The sequence below is a fragment of the Sinohyriopsis cumingii genome, unplaced genomic scaffold (assembly GCF_028554795.1).
Source record: "Sinohyriopsis cumingii isolate HCF-2022 unplaced genomic scaffold, ASM2855479v2 utg000233l, whole genome shotgun sequence".
Lineage (NCBI taxonomy): Eukaryota > Metazoa > Mollusca > Bivalvia > Unionida > Unionidae > Sinohyriopsis > Sinohyriopsis cumingii.
Window position 1 is genome coordinate 957,656 of NW_028315880.1, and position 15,205 is coordinate 972,860.

General features: G+C 32.9%; 1 protein-coding gene across 3 annotated transcripts in view; it reads left to right on the forward strand.

Moving 5' to 3' along the window:
* Window positions 1-141: 141 nt before the first annotated feature.
* Window positions 142-15,205, forward strand: part of LOC149774406 (mediator of RNA polymerase II transcription subunit 12-like protein) — a 93,386-nt gene continuing 78,322 nt past the window's right edge. For all 3 annotated transcript variants that reach the window (XM_089945337.1, XM_089945339.1, XM_089945338.1), the window contains exons 1-6: window positions 142-234; window positions 5,834-5,896; window positions 6,833-6,871; window positions 8,731-8,919; window positions 12,504-12,663; window positions 14,513-14,700. In XM_089945337.1, coding sequence (XP_089801463.1) covers window positions 142-234; window positions 5,834-5,896; window positions 6,833-6,871; window positions 8,731-8,919; window positions 12,504-12,663; window positions 14,513-14,700 — 732 coding nt within the window. The remainder of the gene's footprint in view (window positions 235-5,833; window positions 5,897-6,832; window positions 6,872-8,730; window positions 8,920-12,503; window positions 12,664-14,512; window positions 14,701-15,205) is intronic.

The following is a 15,205-nucleotide window of genomic DNA, read 5'->3' on the forward strand; positions in this document are numbered from 1 at the left end:
TCTGATAAATTATTTTTATTTGTTTTGTTATTGTTGTTGTTTTACTACGATAATCCGTAGTTATCATCTCAGCTCGTTTTTGTTGTTCCGTTCCCGATGACAGTTTTCATTCATTACTCTAATAGTACTATATCAGACAAAATGGCGGCATACGCGAGTCAAGAACAACGGCCGCTGAAAAAACCACGTCTTGCGCCTCCAGATCTCTATCCCCAAGATGCAAAACAGAAGGAGGTGAATTAATAATTTCCATTAATAAATTTAAGTACATTTGAATGCATTTTCAAAGATATTTTAATTAGAAATTTAGCGGAACCTACCAGCCGGGGTTGGGGATGGATTGTGAACGAATTATAGTGCTTCTTTCTGCCAGTTACTCACATTGGCACATTACAAATAAAATTAAGAGGGTCTGCAGATGGATTTATGTATATTAAAGAGTTAAACTCGCTTGTTTGTTAAGGTATAGTTAAGGGTTAAACTCACTTGTCTGTTAATGTATAGTTAAGGGTTAAACTCACTTGTCTGTTAAGGTATAGTTAAGGGTTAAACTCACTTGTCTGTTAATGTATAGTTAAGGGTTAAACTCACTTATCTATAGGCACATGGTAGTGTTGTCACATTTTTTAATAATGTAGATATTGACCAATTTTCCAGTTGTTTTTGAATTAGGACATCGACCCTGAAATTTATGTTTTGGGTTGTCGAGGTCTCACTGCCGAAGAAACGGCGCTGTGTAGCGTGTTCCAATGTCGATTAACATTGGAACGATAAGTCAGATTTTCAGGAATATCTCACACACTTGGCGGTCCATATCAACGCTTTTCCACAAATTAAAGTCATAATGTTTTAGGTAGACATTACTTACGCTGATGTCTTTTTCCTACTAAATTCAAATTCTCACACAAGCAAATGGACACGTTTTCAAGTTCTGTTGGCCTACATTTCAGATGGCTGGAATGTGATTGAAGCTGGGAATACCAAACTCATTTTAAAGGATGATACAAATCTTGAACAAAACAAAGCTATCTAAACACTTTCTTCAATATTAATATATTTTTTATTCATTTTGTTCAAGAAATAAACTTCAGCTTAATCTGAGTTTGTCTGCACAGTTGGCATCAACACCAGCCAGTATGTAAAACTTGGCAAAATATCCAGCAACCTCATATGACCAATAAAATAAAAATGCTTCTGGTCCTGTCCATAACCAACCAGCTTGACATTTCATCATTCAAGAAGATTGTTGTTGTTGTAGGGTTTAACGCCATTTTTCAGCACATGATAGGCTATACATGGCGGCCAGTATTAGTGGTGGAGGAAGAACCCGGAAAGAACCACTGACCCGCGTGAAGCTATGGGCAAGCTTTCTCACATACCCACATTGGCTGAATTTGAGACTTGAACCCACGCAGACAGAGGTGAGATGGCAGTGATCCGTAATGGAGATCACGTTAGACCACTTGGCCACTCATTCAAGAAGACAAAATGCATTGAATGACTCAATGGTAAATGCAGATTGGTACAAATATCAACCCATAGCAAGGTTATCAATGCAATAAAAACTGGAAAAATAAAGAAGAAAAGGAAAATATTATGTTTGTATCATTTGATCATATATAACATGTATTACATTTTATTTAAATTCATCAGAAAATGGCCAGCGTTAATTGACTAGTGCAGTGGAGTCAGCTGTCTAGATCTTCTATATATATCTTTTCTGGTGGTAGGGTATCATAGTATGATGCTGGTATTGATGTCCGAATCATAAATCAGAATGAAAATCAAGAGCCTGATTCATTGACTTGTCATCAGTGACAGTACCAGAACCAGGTCAAGGCTTCATAGATGAGGCTGTGGTATCTAGTGTGCATCTGCCAATGATATTATATCAGCAGAAAGATGAGTCTCAGCAGAGTGTTACTAGCTAACATTTTTTAGATGAGGTTTACACTATATCTTACAACTGAGGGGATCCTTGATAATCCAAGAGAATTTTTTTAATGAAACTATTTTTAGAACATCGGTTTGGTTTGCTAGTGTTGTGTTTCCTTATAATAGCTCTTTTATTTTCAGCTGCTCTGGTTTTTTTTAGCTTCTAGTGGCTTGTTGCATCCAAATACCTCCCCATATTGACTTTGGGAAGTATTTTTTTTTTAAACACCGCTACATTCATCTGTTTTATGCAGATTTTGCTATAATTTAGATTTGGAACTGATCATCAAGATGAAATGTAGGCATCAAGCCATCAAATTGCTGGTGTTGATATCAATTATACAAAGTCTTGCACATTCACATGCATGGGTTCTGATGGCTGTTTGGCCATTTAACCCTTTCCTACTATCACTGCCTGATTTCCACCAATTTTGATGACAAAAGCATCCAAACTTTTGTTTTCGAAACTTAAACAGTAGTACGTAAATAGCAATGTGTGTTAAGAACAGAATTGATCTTAATATTTTTACTGTTGTATGTACATAATTTCATTATTGTTTTTCCTAAAATCAGTTTGAAACAGTAAATGAACCTGTAATGGAAAAATAATGTTAGACATTTCCAGGTCTGGAAAGTATCACTTTATTAAATTATCTGTTTTCATAAATTGTTGGACAAATCTATTCAGGAAGATATTCAATTCATAGAAAGCAAAGTCCAAATATGTTTTTTAACATTTAGCTCTAAAATCCAATTATGTATGTCATAAACATATGGGACAATGCTATGTTTTGGAATCCACAAAAGGAGTTATAAGGTCAAAGTTGTTTTCCCATTCATTTTTTTGTGAAAATACAAAGAAAGCAGTGAAGGAGAATCCAAGATACAGTGTAAAGAATTCCAGAAGCTACTATAAGTATGTAGACAAATAATAAAACCTTATACATGTGTATTTGCAATTCTGTCAATGGACTGTTGTAACGAAGCTATAAAATGATTGATTACATGACACAAAATCACTCTTTAAAAAAAGATGCACTCACATGCTTGTACCAATTCAATTGGACAAAAGGATTTGATTCATTTATATATTGACTTTTATGCTTCATTGTGGTCTCTGTCAATACATGTAGTTATGGCAATGTTTTATCAGCAACAAAGAAATTAAGATGAACAGTATGACACGTGCATCTGCTCTCATGTACATGGTACAGGGGTAGTGTTAAACAAGTTTAGAAATCTTTTCAAGTTCCATTTTATAGTGAGCTTTCAGAAAGTACAAGAAAGAAATCTTGATTATAAATAGCTGAATACGTATTTTTACTACGTTATGTATATTTGATTTAATTATATCTTACTTAATACATATTTGTTTCAATATAAATGTTTGTCATTTTTAAATTGTGTTTTTTTATAACATAGTTTTCATTATGTGGTATTGTAATGTAAATTTGTTCACTAGAGATGATACTTTTTTCAGAAAATAATTTGACCTTGACTTATTTTATAAACACCAGGTGTTCATCTAAATCCTGACCTTGTTTCAAAATTTGTAGCAACCATCATAAACAAGTTCTATTTTATTTTAAAATGATTGGTTGTTGTCGAGGTCATGATGGGACTTTAACATTTTTTAAATTTTTTATTTCTTAGAGTAAAATGATTGGTTTTCATCAGGGTCACACTGGGTAGACATGATCTTTATCAAGTATGTAGTTTCTTTAACCTTCAAGATGATCATGTGACCCCTTGTTTACGTTTTTGAAGACGATATAGAATCTGTTTTGGAAAATTATTCTCAGTAGAAGTAGAAGCTGGGCTGTTAAACTGTTAGCTGTATGTTGTGCTGTTTGGAGTTTTTTCAAATTACTTGGATTCAGAAGGATTAATTGTTTTTTTTCTTCTGGAAAATATGTGCTCTCATGTAATATTGTGGAACACGGACAGTTTTTTTATATAAAAAAATTATTTAGCTATCAGAAACCGGAGTGATAATTCTTGTTTCTACAAGGAACTGTAGACTTCAACACAACAGATTCCAGCATATGTCATCGTCTTCCATCATAGATTCTTCATATGGATTAGAACTTCAGATCATTAGAACATTTTGTTATTGGGACTTCAAAAAATTTATTCTTGGATAATTCTAGGATCATTTTGGATTTGATTCTTTAAAGCCGTAAGTTCATATTTTTTATTTTTACATAATTTGTACAGGGAAATAAACTATTGTATTTTTTCAAAGCTTGTTGTTTTCACTTTTTCTTGTGTTACTGTTTTTTCGAGCCTAAACATGTGACATAAGAACTTCTTGAAATAACAGTACTGTAATCTAGTTAATCTGTTAAAATTTATTACAATGTATAGCTTCTGTTCTTCATTTCTAAAGTCATATGGCCATAATACACTACATATCAATATGATAATTTTTAACCCTATACCAAACGTGTTTATAATATACATACAACTCAGAAAATTTTCTGAAGTATTTCTAAAATCCAATGATAAATGCAAACATGCATACTGGAAAATAGATGGCACAATTTAAATAAGAGAACAAACACATGTGCAGATACACACACACACACACACTTTCTCATAATATTATTGTATTTCTTGCTTTTCTTCCACTTCTTCCTGTTATGTTCAAAAGTAAAAGTAACTTCTCCCTAAAATTCAAGAGTACCTTGACCCCTGCTAATGGTAGAGAGTTGATATAAACAATGCATATAAAAATTTACTTTTAATCTTTAAAGGTCATAAATAATTAGTTGTTCTTTGCCGCTTTACACTTTGTGTGTATCAGAATCTATCCAGAAGTCAATCCTTGAAAAAAAGTCACAGCTTTGAAAATAGGAGTCCCAATAGCAAGACATTTTTCCTTGAAATAACTCAACATTATGCAAGTATTGATACGTCAGCAGTATATATGTCATCAGAATGGCCCATGGTCTTTTATGATGATGTGATGATGATGCAACAAGAAACCTCGCTCTCAAGTCGATGACATAGTTGAAACCAACAACACTTAATATATACAGCAAAGGCTGAAAATGAGATGGGGTACATCCCACACAATACCAGATTTATCCCAATTCATTAAAATACCATCTTGAACTGGAAGAAGTCATCCTCCATCCTTTCTTATTTAATTCCACCCGACTCCCCATCAGAAATTGCTTCAGGCATCTATTCCATAATTAGACAGTATTGTGCTTAGCACCAAAAGGAAATATGTAAAGTTGCCATTGGAAATGCACACATTTCATAATCACGTGGAAACAAAGTATATCTGCATATGACATTTAAAAACTGCAGATTTTATGCCAATTTATTTTAATTACATGGTAGTTCTTACTTCTTAGACCACAATAACAAATCCAGCAGTCTTGGAACCCTTTTTCTAAATGTGGCTGATGGTAAAATGTAAGTGTTTCAAAGACTGAAGGATTTAGAGTCTCATTGCATGATGTATCCAGAATGATACTTATAGAAAAGAGGTGTCAAAAAATGTGTAATTATTCTTTTGATCAAAATGATGCTAGAGCAATGACAAACAATTAACATGTGTCTTAACCCCCCTATAGACTTTAGATCTGGCCTATATGACTTCACCTAATTATTTTACAATCACTTGGCAGCTGATTGACAATTTGCATATGACGTGATTCACGTGATCATTGCTTTGTAGAAACTGATAATATAAATGTGAAGCTCACCCAAAAAACTTATATACTGATGACTCTGGTGGCAAAATAATGTTTGCACTCAAAATTAAAAGTATAGTCTATCATACTATACATTTGATGTTTGCAATACATGCTCATATGGTTCAGGCATGCCTTTTCAGCATAATGCTACAGTATGCCCATACAATTTTTGTGTCGTCTAATTTCAGGATGAGCTCACTTCAACGAGTGTCAAGCTTGGATTTAGTAATATCCCCCATTTTAATGATGAGGTATGTATAAAACGATTGATCCGTGGATGTTACCTGTGAACAAAAAAGGTTTTTGAAAGTCGAAAACATCTTATTTGCTATGCCCTTATCTGTTAACATTCTAAAATTGCTACATTTGTTAATATAAAGCACAGAAAATCTGGAGATAAGCGTTTGTCATACTTAGTATGATGTTTTTTTCTTGTGTAATAGATGTAGTAAGCAGTTCTATTTACACACTACTTTTATTACTGACATCAAATAATACATGTAGTAAGCAGTTCTATTTATGCACTGCTTTTATTACTGACAGCAAATAATACATATAGTAAGCAGTTCTATTTACACACTGCTTTTATTACTGACAGCAAATACATGTAGCAAGCAGTTCTATTTACACGCTGCTTTTATTACTGACAGCAAATAATGTAGTAAGCAGTTCTATTTACACACTGCTTTTATTACTGACATAAAATTGGCTAAAATCAAACTTTTGGACTGAATAAATAACATTTTTGACATGGACAAATAATGGTTCTTGAGTTTAGATTTGACACTGTGGACAATATAAAGAAATTAGTAATCCAAAATAATAATTTATCTTCATGCTTAGATTTTACAAATATTGTCTGTAACAGTCTTCTCATACACTGCTGTATTAGAATTCATCAAACTTGATAACTGTGTGCAACAGTAATTACAAATTTTGGCTTCCATCCCTTGGGTCCCAGAGGATGACAAATTTCAGATGTGCAAAAATTTAAATAAAAATGCAGCGTTTTCGAAAAATTTACCAGTATTTTGACTAAAGTTGTTATATTGATAGACTCCAGATTTTGGGAATATGTTACACTTTGCAGTATATAGTAATATTACAGTTTCAAAAATCCTCTTGGAGTCATGTTTTTTATTTATTTTTTAAGCAAGATGCATGTAATTTTATTCTTCTCTTTTCAGTACGGGTCAGCCAAGAATGCAAATATCAGTCAAGAAAAGGTAATTGAGGCAACAGTTTAAGTTATACAATTTATTTTTTTTAGTATGCTTGTCAGCATTGCTGCTGGAAGAGAAGTAGTGAACTTTTTATGAACTCAGGGTCTAGATTATGCTGCATAAATACTTCTGTAGGATGTTCCATTGTCAACTTTTATGAACTCAGGGTCTGTAGATTATGCTGCATAAATACTTTGTATGATGTTCCATTGTCAACTTTTATGAACTAAGGGTCTGTAGATTACGCTGCATAAATACTTTGTATGATGTTCCATTGTCAACTTTTATGAACTAAGGGTCTGTAGATTACGCTGCATAAATACTTCTGTATGATGTTCCATTGTCAACTTTTATGAACTCAGGGTCTGTAGATTACGCTGCATAAATACTTTGTATGATGTTCCATTGTCAACTTTTATGAACTAAGGGTCTGTAGATTACGCTGCATAAATACTTCTGTATGATGTTCCATTGTCAACTTTTATGAACTCAGGGTCTGTAGATTACGCTGCATAAATACTTCTGTATGATGTTCCATTGTCAACTTTTATGAACTCAGGGTCTGTAGATTACGCTGCATAAATACTTTGTATGATGTTCCATTGTCAACTTTTATGAACTCAGGGTCTGTAGATTACGCTGCATAAATACTTTGTATGATATTCCATTGTCAACTTTTATGAACTCAGGGTCTGTAGATTACGCTGCATAAATACTTTGTATGATGTTCCATTGTCAACTTTTATGAACTCAGGGTCTGTAGATTACGCTGCATAAATACTTTGTATGATATTCCATTGTCAACTTTTATGAACTCAGGGTCTGTAGATTACGCTGCATAAATACTTTGTATGATGTTCCATTGTCAACTTTTATGAACTCAGGGTCTAGATTATGCTGCATAAATACTTTGTATGATGTTCCATTGTCAACTTTTATGAACTCAGGGTCTGTAGATTACGCTGCATAAATACTTTGTATGATGTTCCATTGTCAACTTTTATGAACTCAGGGTCTGTAGATTACGCTGCATAAATACTTTGTATGATATTCCATTGTCAACTTTTATGAACTCAGGGTCTGTAGATTACGCTGCATAAATACTTTGTATGATGTTCCATTGTCAACTTTTATGAACTCAGGGTCTGTAGATTACGCTGCATAAATACTTTGTATGATATTCCATTGTCAACTTTTATGAACTCAGGGTCTGTAGATTACGCTGCATAAATACTTTGTATGATGTTCCATTGTCAACTTTTATGAACTCAGGGTCTAGATTATGCTGCATAAATACTTTGTATGATGTTCCATTGTCAACTTTTATGAACTCAGGGTCTGTAGATTACGCTGCATAAATACTTTGTATGATGTTCCATTGTCAACTTTTTATGAACTAAGGGTCTGTAGATTACGCTGCATAAATACTTCTGTATGATGTTCCATTGTCAACTTTTTATAAACTAAGGGTCTGTAGATTACGCTGCATAAATACTTTGAATGATGTTCCATTGTCAACTTTTATGAACTCAGGGTCTGTAGATTTGCCGCATAAATACTTCTGTTGGATGTTCCATTGTCAACTTTTTATGAACTAAGGGTCTGTCGATAATGCTGCATAAGTACTTCTGTATGATATTCCATTGTCGACTTTTTATGAACTCAGGGTCTAGATTATGCTGCATAAATACTTCTGTAGGATGTTCCATTGTCAACTTTTTATGAACTCAGGGTCTGTAGATTATGCTGCATCAGCACTTCTGTTGGAAGTAAAGTAGTGAACATTTATGAGCTTTCGATGGAACCCCATGATTGATGCACAGTAAATTTTGTTCTTGTTTTTTTTCTTTCTTTTTCTTCAGTTTGGGACGTTCTTTAGCACAGTTATCAGCAAAAAGATGGAGCTTAACACACTCCAAGATAGTAGCAAGAAGAAGCAGCCACTAATGAAAGACAACTTTTGGCCTGTTACAACTCAGCGACGTAGTCAGATGGAGGCTTGGTTTAAAGATCTGGCTGGAAATAAGACACTTTCTGTTCTTAGTCGGCGAGTAAGTTTCCAAACAGATCTCTAACTTAATAAATTTATCATCACTTTAATTGTTTCTTATATTTTCACTTTGATCTTTATATATATGCATGTGAAGAAAATAATTTCAGTTTTTAAAAAAAATTCAAAGTTGGTTACAATATCGAGGCAAGTTAAATTTTGATACTTTATAAAAGAATCAGAACTTCCAGATAGTTGTAAGGTGAATATCAGTTAGCTATATGCTATGTAAAAGTTATTAACTTTCATCCACCAAGTATGCTTGGGGATTTATCAATGTTTCTGTGGAAATCCATGCAAGATATAGCATCTCAGAGGTGGAGTGGGTTCCTCATAAAGGAAATCAGTACTTTATCGCTGTTAAAGTAATTTATAGTATATAACATTAAAATGATTTATTTGAGGGTTAAAGTTTTACATTTTCAGATGCTTTTTAATTTCTGAAGCATCAATTTTACCAAAAGGTTTCTCTGCTTTTTATTTGTGATAAATTTTCGAGTTCCAATTGACTAAATTTGGGGATTTATCTTCACATATGACAACAGTTCCCCTTGACTTTGGGATATTGTTCTAGCAAAAGTCATTGTACCTGTAATCTATGATGTCATGATGTACTAAATCTATGATTGTCTTCTTCCTTTTGAATTGACCATTAACTGTGTTTTCTGATGAAATAGAGCACTATATCCGATCAGACAAAAATGTAGAGAGCAGTTCCTTCAAGAGGAGGCAGTAATAGAATACACAATTTTGGCAGAGATTTTTAAAAAATGAAATGAACGGTAAACTGATATCCACAACAAAGTTGAATTAAGACAAAGCATAACTGCCAAGTGTCTCATTTTTCCCATATTTTGACCTTCTATAAACTGCATGTGACTGAGTGTGAGTGTGTTTCATTCTTGCATATTCCAAACTGGTGACTGTTCAGAAGTAACAATAGTACAACAAATGCATGTCTTACATTAAATAATTAAGTTATTGTCCAACTTTACTAATGGTTGTTGATGTTGCAAATAGTTATATATGCATTAAAGGTTTAAAAATCAATATTTGTTCCTGAAAATCAACTTTTTTGTCAAAAGCAGCCAGTATTTTTGTCATAAGCAGTTAGTATTTTTGTACTCTGGTATTGGCAGCTATCACAAAGCTCAGAACATTCTGCCTTGTTTATTTTCTGATTACCAAGATGCACTAAAGCTCTGTACCAAATCACAGAGAGCCCCAGGTGGCTGAGTGATCTGTCTTGGTTACCGAAATGTAATAAAACTCAGTACCAAATCATAGAGGGCCTCGGGTGGCTTAGTGGTCTAAGGCACACTCCTGTGCAGATCACTGTCATGTCACCTCTGTCCGCCTGAAATCTAATCAAGGTTTGGGCTGATGTGACAGAGTTTGCCCTTTGCTTAGGTCGGTGGTTTTCCCCATTGTTTTCCTGTTTTCTTTCTGCACCAAATATACTGGCTGCCATTTGTTGCTGATCATGTGTTGAAAAATGGCACTAAGGTCACAAAGCCCAAACCAAACATAGTATCTAGACCAGAATTGCTGTAATTCTTGAAGAATTAATAAAATGGCTGTTTAAATAATCTAAAGAGTTACTCAGTTTATATGCTAGACAATGAATAAGAGTAATCTGGCTTGGTGCTTTAGAAATTGAACTGTTACTGCATTATTGTACATTAAGTTGATTCACATTATCAACATGCTTTTGTATTTATTCATGAACTCAGTGTTGACTCTGTCTGATGTTTTTTTTATATGGTAAAATTGTTGTGGAAATGAATGGTATATAACCAGAATATGTGATAATGTTGAGTTCTATGAAACCTTGTGACAAACTTTTGGACCACAAATCGTTGTGCCTAACAGTTTAATTACTAAAACGCTGCTTATCAGAATTGGAACAAAAATGATAAAAGAGTCTTAGCTTGAAGGCTGTTGATATTTATTGAACTGGTGTCTGCCCACAATCAAATACGGCTTTACAAAATTTTATTTACTACTTGTACTTCATAAAACTACTTACTTTTCTGATATTGAAATAACTGCAAGCACTTGATTTCTTCATATAGATCTATTTAACAACATTCCAAAAATGTTTAATTTTTTAAAATATCTTTATTAGAAATAAAGTTAAGCAACATTTAAAGTTCCAAACTCTCTACAAATTTCTAGAATTTGTGTCCTATATAAATGTATTCAGATTATGTGGCAGTCATTGAGCCGAAGTAAAATGTTCTTTCCATAAAAAAATATTTTAACTTTTCTTTTTTTGTTGAGATATTATTATGAAATTTGATATTCTGATTGCATTTTTCCTGCTGATTTCATTGCTCTCATTAAATATGTTGTCAGACTTTAGTATTTTCATTTATAAATGAAAAGCATATAAACACTTCACAACTTTTATGACATTTAAGTTAATACAAAATATATCACATTAGCAATAGTTCATATGTATGTAAAACAACTTTGAAAACAAACAAAAATGCAATTGTTATTCCTAATTGTCATTGAAACAATGACCAAATTTATGAATAGGATTCAAGTTGGCTGCATCTTCTAAATCCTGTGATGTTATATTTAGCTCCTTGCCGAATGGACCAGGGAATGCTGCCATCTTACACTGAGAACTAACGTTTCAATATCATATACATGTACCTGCAAAATAATTTATCACTTTCAGACTTTGTATTTTTTTGTTTTGTATTTTGAAAACATTATTGACCCTATCAAATGTTATCAATGGATTGTGACTTTAAGTGTGCATGTAGTTACTTTGCTACGCTCGTCAAAGTAAAAACAAAAAATCACATTGAAACTTTGCATTTTGTCTGATAGTGATGTGATTTTTTATCATTATTTCATCAGATAATTTCCCATTACAAAATCTAAACAAATGTGATAACATAATGAATATAAGGTTGAACATATATTAAAACCGATGACAGTTTGTCATTTCAGATATTTACATCATCGACAACTTGAGCCCATTTATAGTAGACAAAAATCTATGTTTTGCATGTTCATTTTGCGACTGTATACTGTTTAAACCATACAACAAGCATTTAATACGATAAAAACTATTTAAAAAGTCATCTTAGCATGTTCTTCTGGCACACCAATTTGTACGAAATTAATAATAAATTTAGTTTAAGAGCATTGGTTGTGGAAAAGTTAACATCGTTATCAGCTGTTAGAAAATTCAAATATGGTGGACAGTGTCCACATGGAAATTCAAATGTTTTACAAATTCAGTGTTCATTGCAGTTGGTTTATAAACGTTCCCAATATATAAATTTGGTAACAAAATAAAGTTTGGAATTTTGTAGATATATGATGCATTTATTTAAGTTCTGTTGCATGTACAGTGGAGTATTTTTGGAGAGTTTGATAGTGGACATGTATAAATTTGCCATTAGGATGGGTTGAATTTTACTGCATACAAGATTTCCAGTTTTCAGCTCGTATAGATTTTCTTTAACAGTTTATAATCCTGCCTTCACTACACAGAATTTTTTACTTAGAAACATTTTCTGTGAAGGGTTGAATTGCGTATATTTGGTGGTTTATTATTTTTAGGTACCATCTTTCAACAAAAAGGAGGAAATATTCACAACATTGTGTGAATTCAGTGTGCCCATCTTGAAAGCAGCATGGTTCATCAAAATGACTGCAGCACACAACACAGCCATGCAGGAAAACAAGACTAAAAAAAGACAGACAGTAGACCAGTCTGTTGGTGTGTATACTAAATAATTATATTCTAAAACAAGTCCGTGTTGATTTCTTTTAATTGTAATACTATTGTTTTTGTAGTATATACATGTTTGCTGTGAAATAATAATTGTCCTTTTTGTTTTGTTTTTCTTAAATTTCAAACTTGTTTAAGTTTTGCTAATACCAATTAATGCCTTAAGTCAGACTTAAATTCTTGGAAGTTAGAAGTTAAATAGGAAGCAGATTTAACAAAGTGGTAGCTATGCATGCACACAAACAAATTGAATGACATGTTACCTTTAATTAGAAGTTAGTAAGTCATGGGATATCACTTTCGATAATTTTGCAACAACAGTATTATAGCTAACATTAGGATTTTGTGTTGAAATATTTTAAACTGATGCACAGGGAGGGTATGTTTATCTCTACCCCATTGTTAACAGGATCTGTAACACTGATGTACAGGCTGTTAAGTTCCTAAAAGAAAATCTAAATTTAAGGTTTCCTATATTTTTCCTATTTTTTAAAAATAATTCCTATAAAATCCCATTTTTTGCAATTTTCAAAATGTAAAATTTTAAATGGAAAATTTATTTTAATAAATTTTACCCTTTTAAATTCATATTTAAACATATAGCTGATCTCTGTATGTCGTATTGATTCTTTTGTATGCTTGTATAACTTTGCTTTTTGTGGCATGTTGATGCTTTTGAAATGTCTATTGTTTGGATGGCAATGATGGGATGGGGCAGCCATCTATTCTCTTATAAATTTGTTTTTGTTGGGGCTTTTCTGCAATGTAGTACTATGAAAAGTTATCCTATGTTTTCATTTGAATCCAGAGTATTTGTCATTCTTGATATGACTTTATATTTTGTAACTGATTTATACACATTAGAAAAATCTTGTATTTTCCTATACTTAGATAATTCTTTTTCATTTAAAATATTAATATATTCCCACATTTTTACCTAGAAACTAACTTTACAGCCTAGCCATGTTGTATCCAGAATATTTTTATTGCAAGGGACGTAATAAATGGGGAGAGCTATATATTTATACATAAACTTATGGAGACATACTGTAAACTCTGGTTAATTAGAGTATATGAAATATAGGCACACACAAGCCATCCAGAATTTGGTAGCAATAGTTTGTCATTATTTTTTCATAAGGAAAACCCTGAGTTTGATGCATAAAATGTGCTGATGTTTCGAGTAATCAGCTTCTCTTCAGGTCATTGGGAAAATGAATCACATGCTTGCCTTGTTCTGATTCAGCATTTATGTTTCACTTTCTTTAAATTGTCAGTAATATCCAATTTAATGTTGTGGATATGGGTGTGTGTGTATGTATGTACAGGTTGTAGTGGTATATGGGTGCAGTATATATGGGTGAATGCTCCACACTGAAATGGTCAAAGATCTTGTGTGAAAGATATCACAGGATGTCTTCAATGGTAACACATATCACATGATTCCTTCAAGGATAAAACATATCACAGGATACATTCAGGAGTGAAACATATCACAGGATACATTTATGAGTAAAACATATCACAGAATACATTTAGGAGCAAAACATCATAGGTTGTGTTCAGAGGGTGAAATGTTTGCCTGCTCCATTGGTTTCCATGTAATATTACTTTTTTTAAAACAAATAATTGCATTAAGATAAATGTTGTTATTGCTTTATCGCAAAACTAAGTACATACAGCCTTCACATATTTATACAGTTCATGTCCAGATTCAACAGTTCATTTTAAAATCAATGTTGATATAGGTTTTTAATGTGTAAAATAGATTTTCAGAATTTGTTATATCAGTGTGTAAACATTTTCCTACTTAATGTCGTCTTTTATATTGCTATAGATTGGACAATTGCTTTGACAAAATTCATGCGTGAGCAACTACAGAAGGTGCAGGATCACTACCATGGTTCAACCAGTGGCCCTGTCACAAGTTTCCTGACGGCAACACAGCCTCCATCTCAAGTTGACCTTGACCTCGCCCTTAAGCAGTGGCACTACTGTTCTCGACTTGCCAGGCACATGTATGATGTAAGTTTATGCATCAATAATTATTAAAAGTATTTTCAAGTATTGTTGTTATTATTCGACCACTGGCCAATTCATATCAGAGACTTATAAAAATGGTTATAACAGCTGCCTCACTTGGTACTCAGCATTAAGACATTAGTGTTAGGGCTGATCGGCCTGGTTTCAGGATAATGTGACGGGAGAGGGCATAATGCCTAGACATCACTATTAACTGCTGCACTGCAGACATAGTAGTGATATGGCTGAAAATTGTTAAAGCTACGTTAAAAATCCAAATTACACACACAGATCTGAGACAAGATGGAGCATATTGGCTGGCATGCACATTTGACTTTATTTATCCTTTCTCTTTGTGGTTTAACTTATCATAAAAAGAACAAATTTAGCAGGCCGGTGGCAGTTGCCGTGTCATCCACACTAACAAGATCACATTATTAGAGATCCCCTCTTACAGTCAGGTTAGAAAATACAAATTGATGAATGGAATGACAAAGCTTTTTTTGTC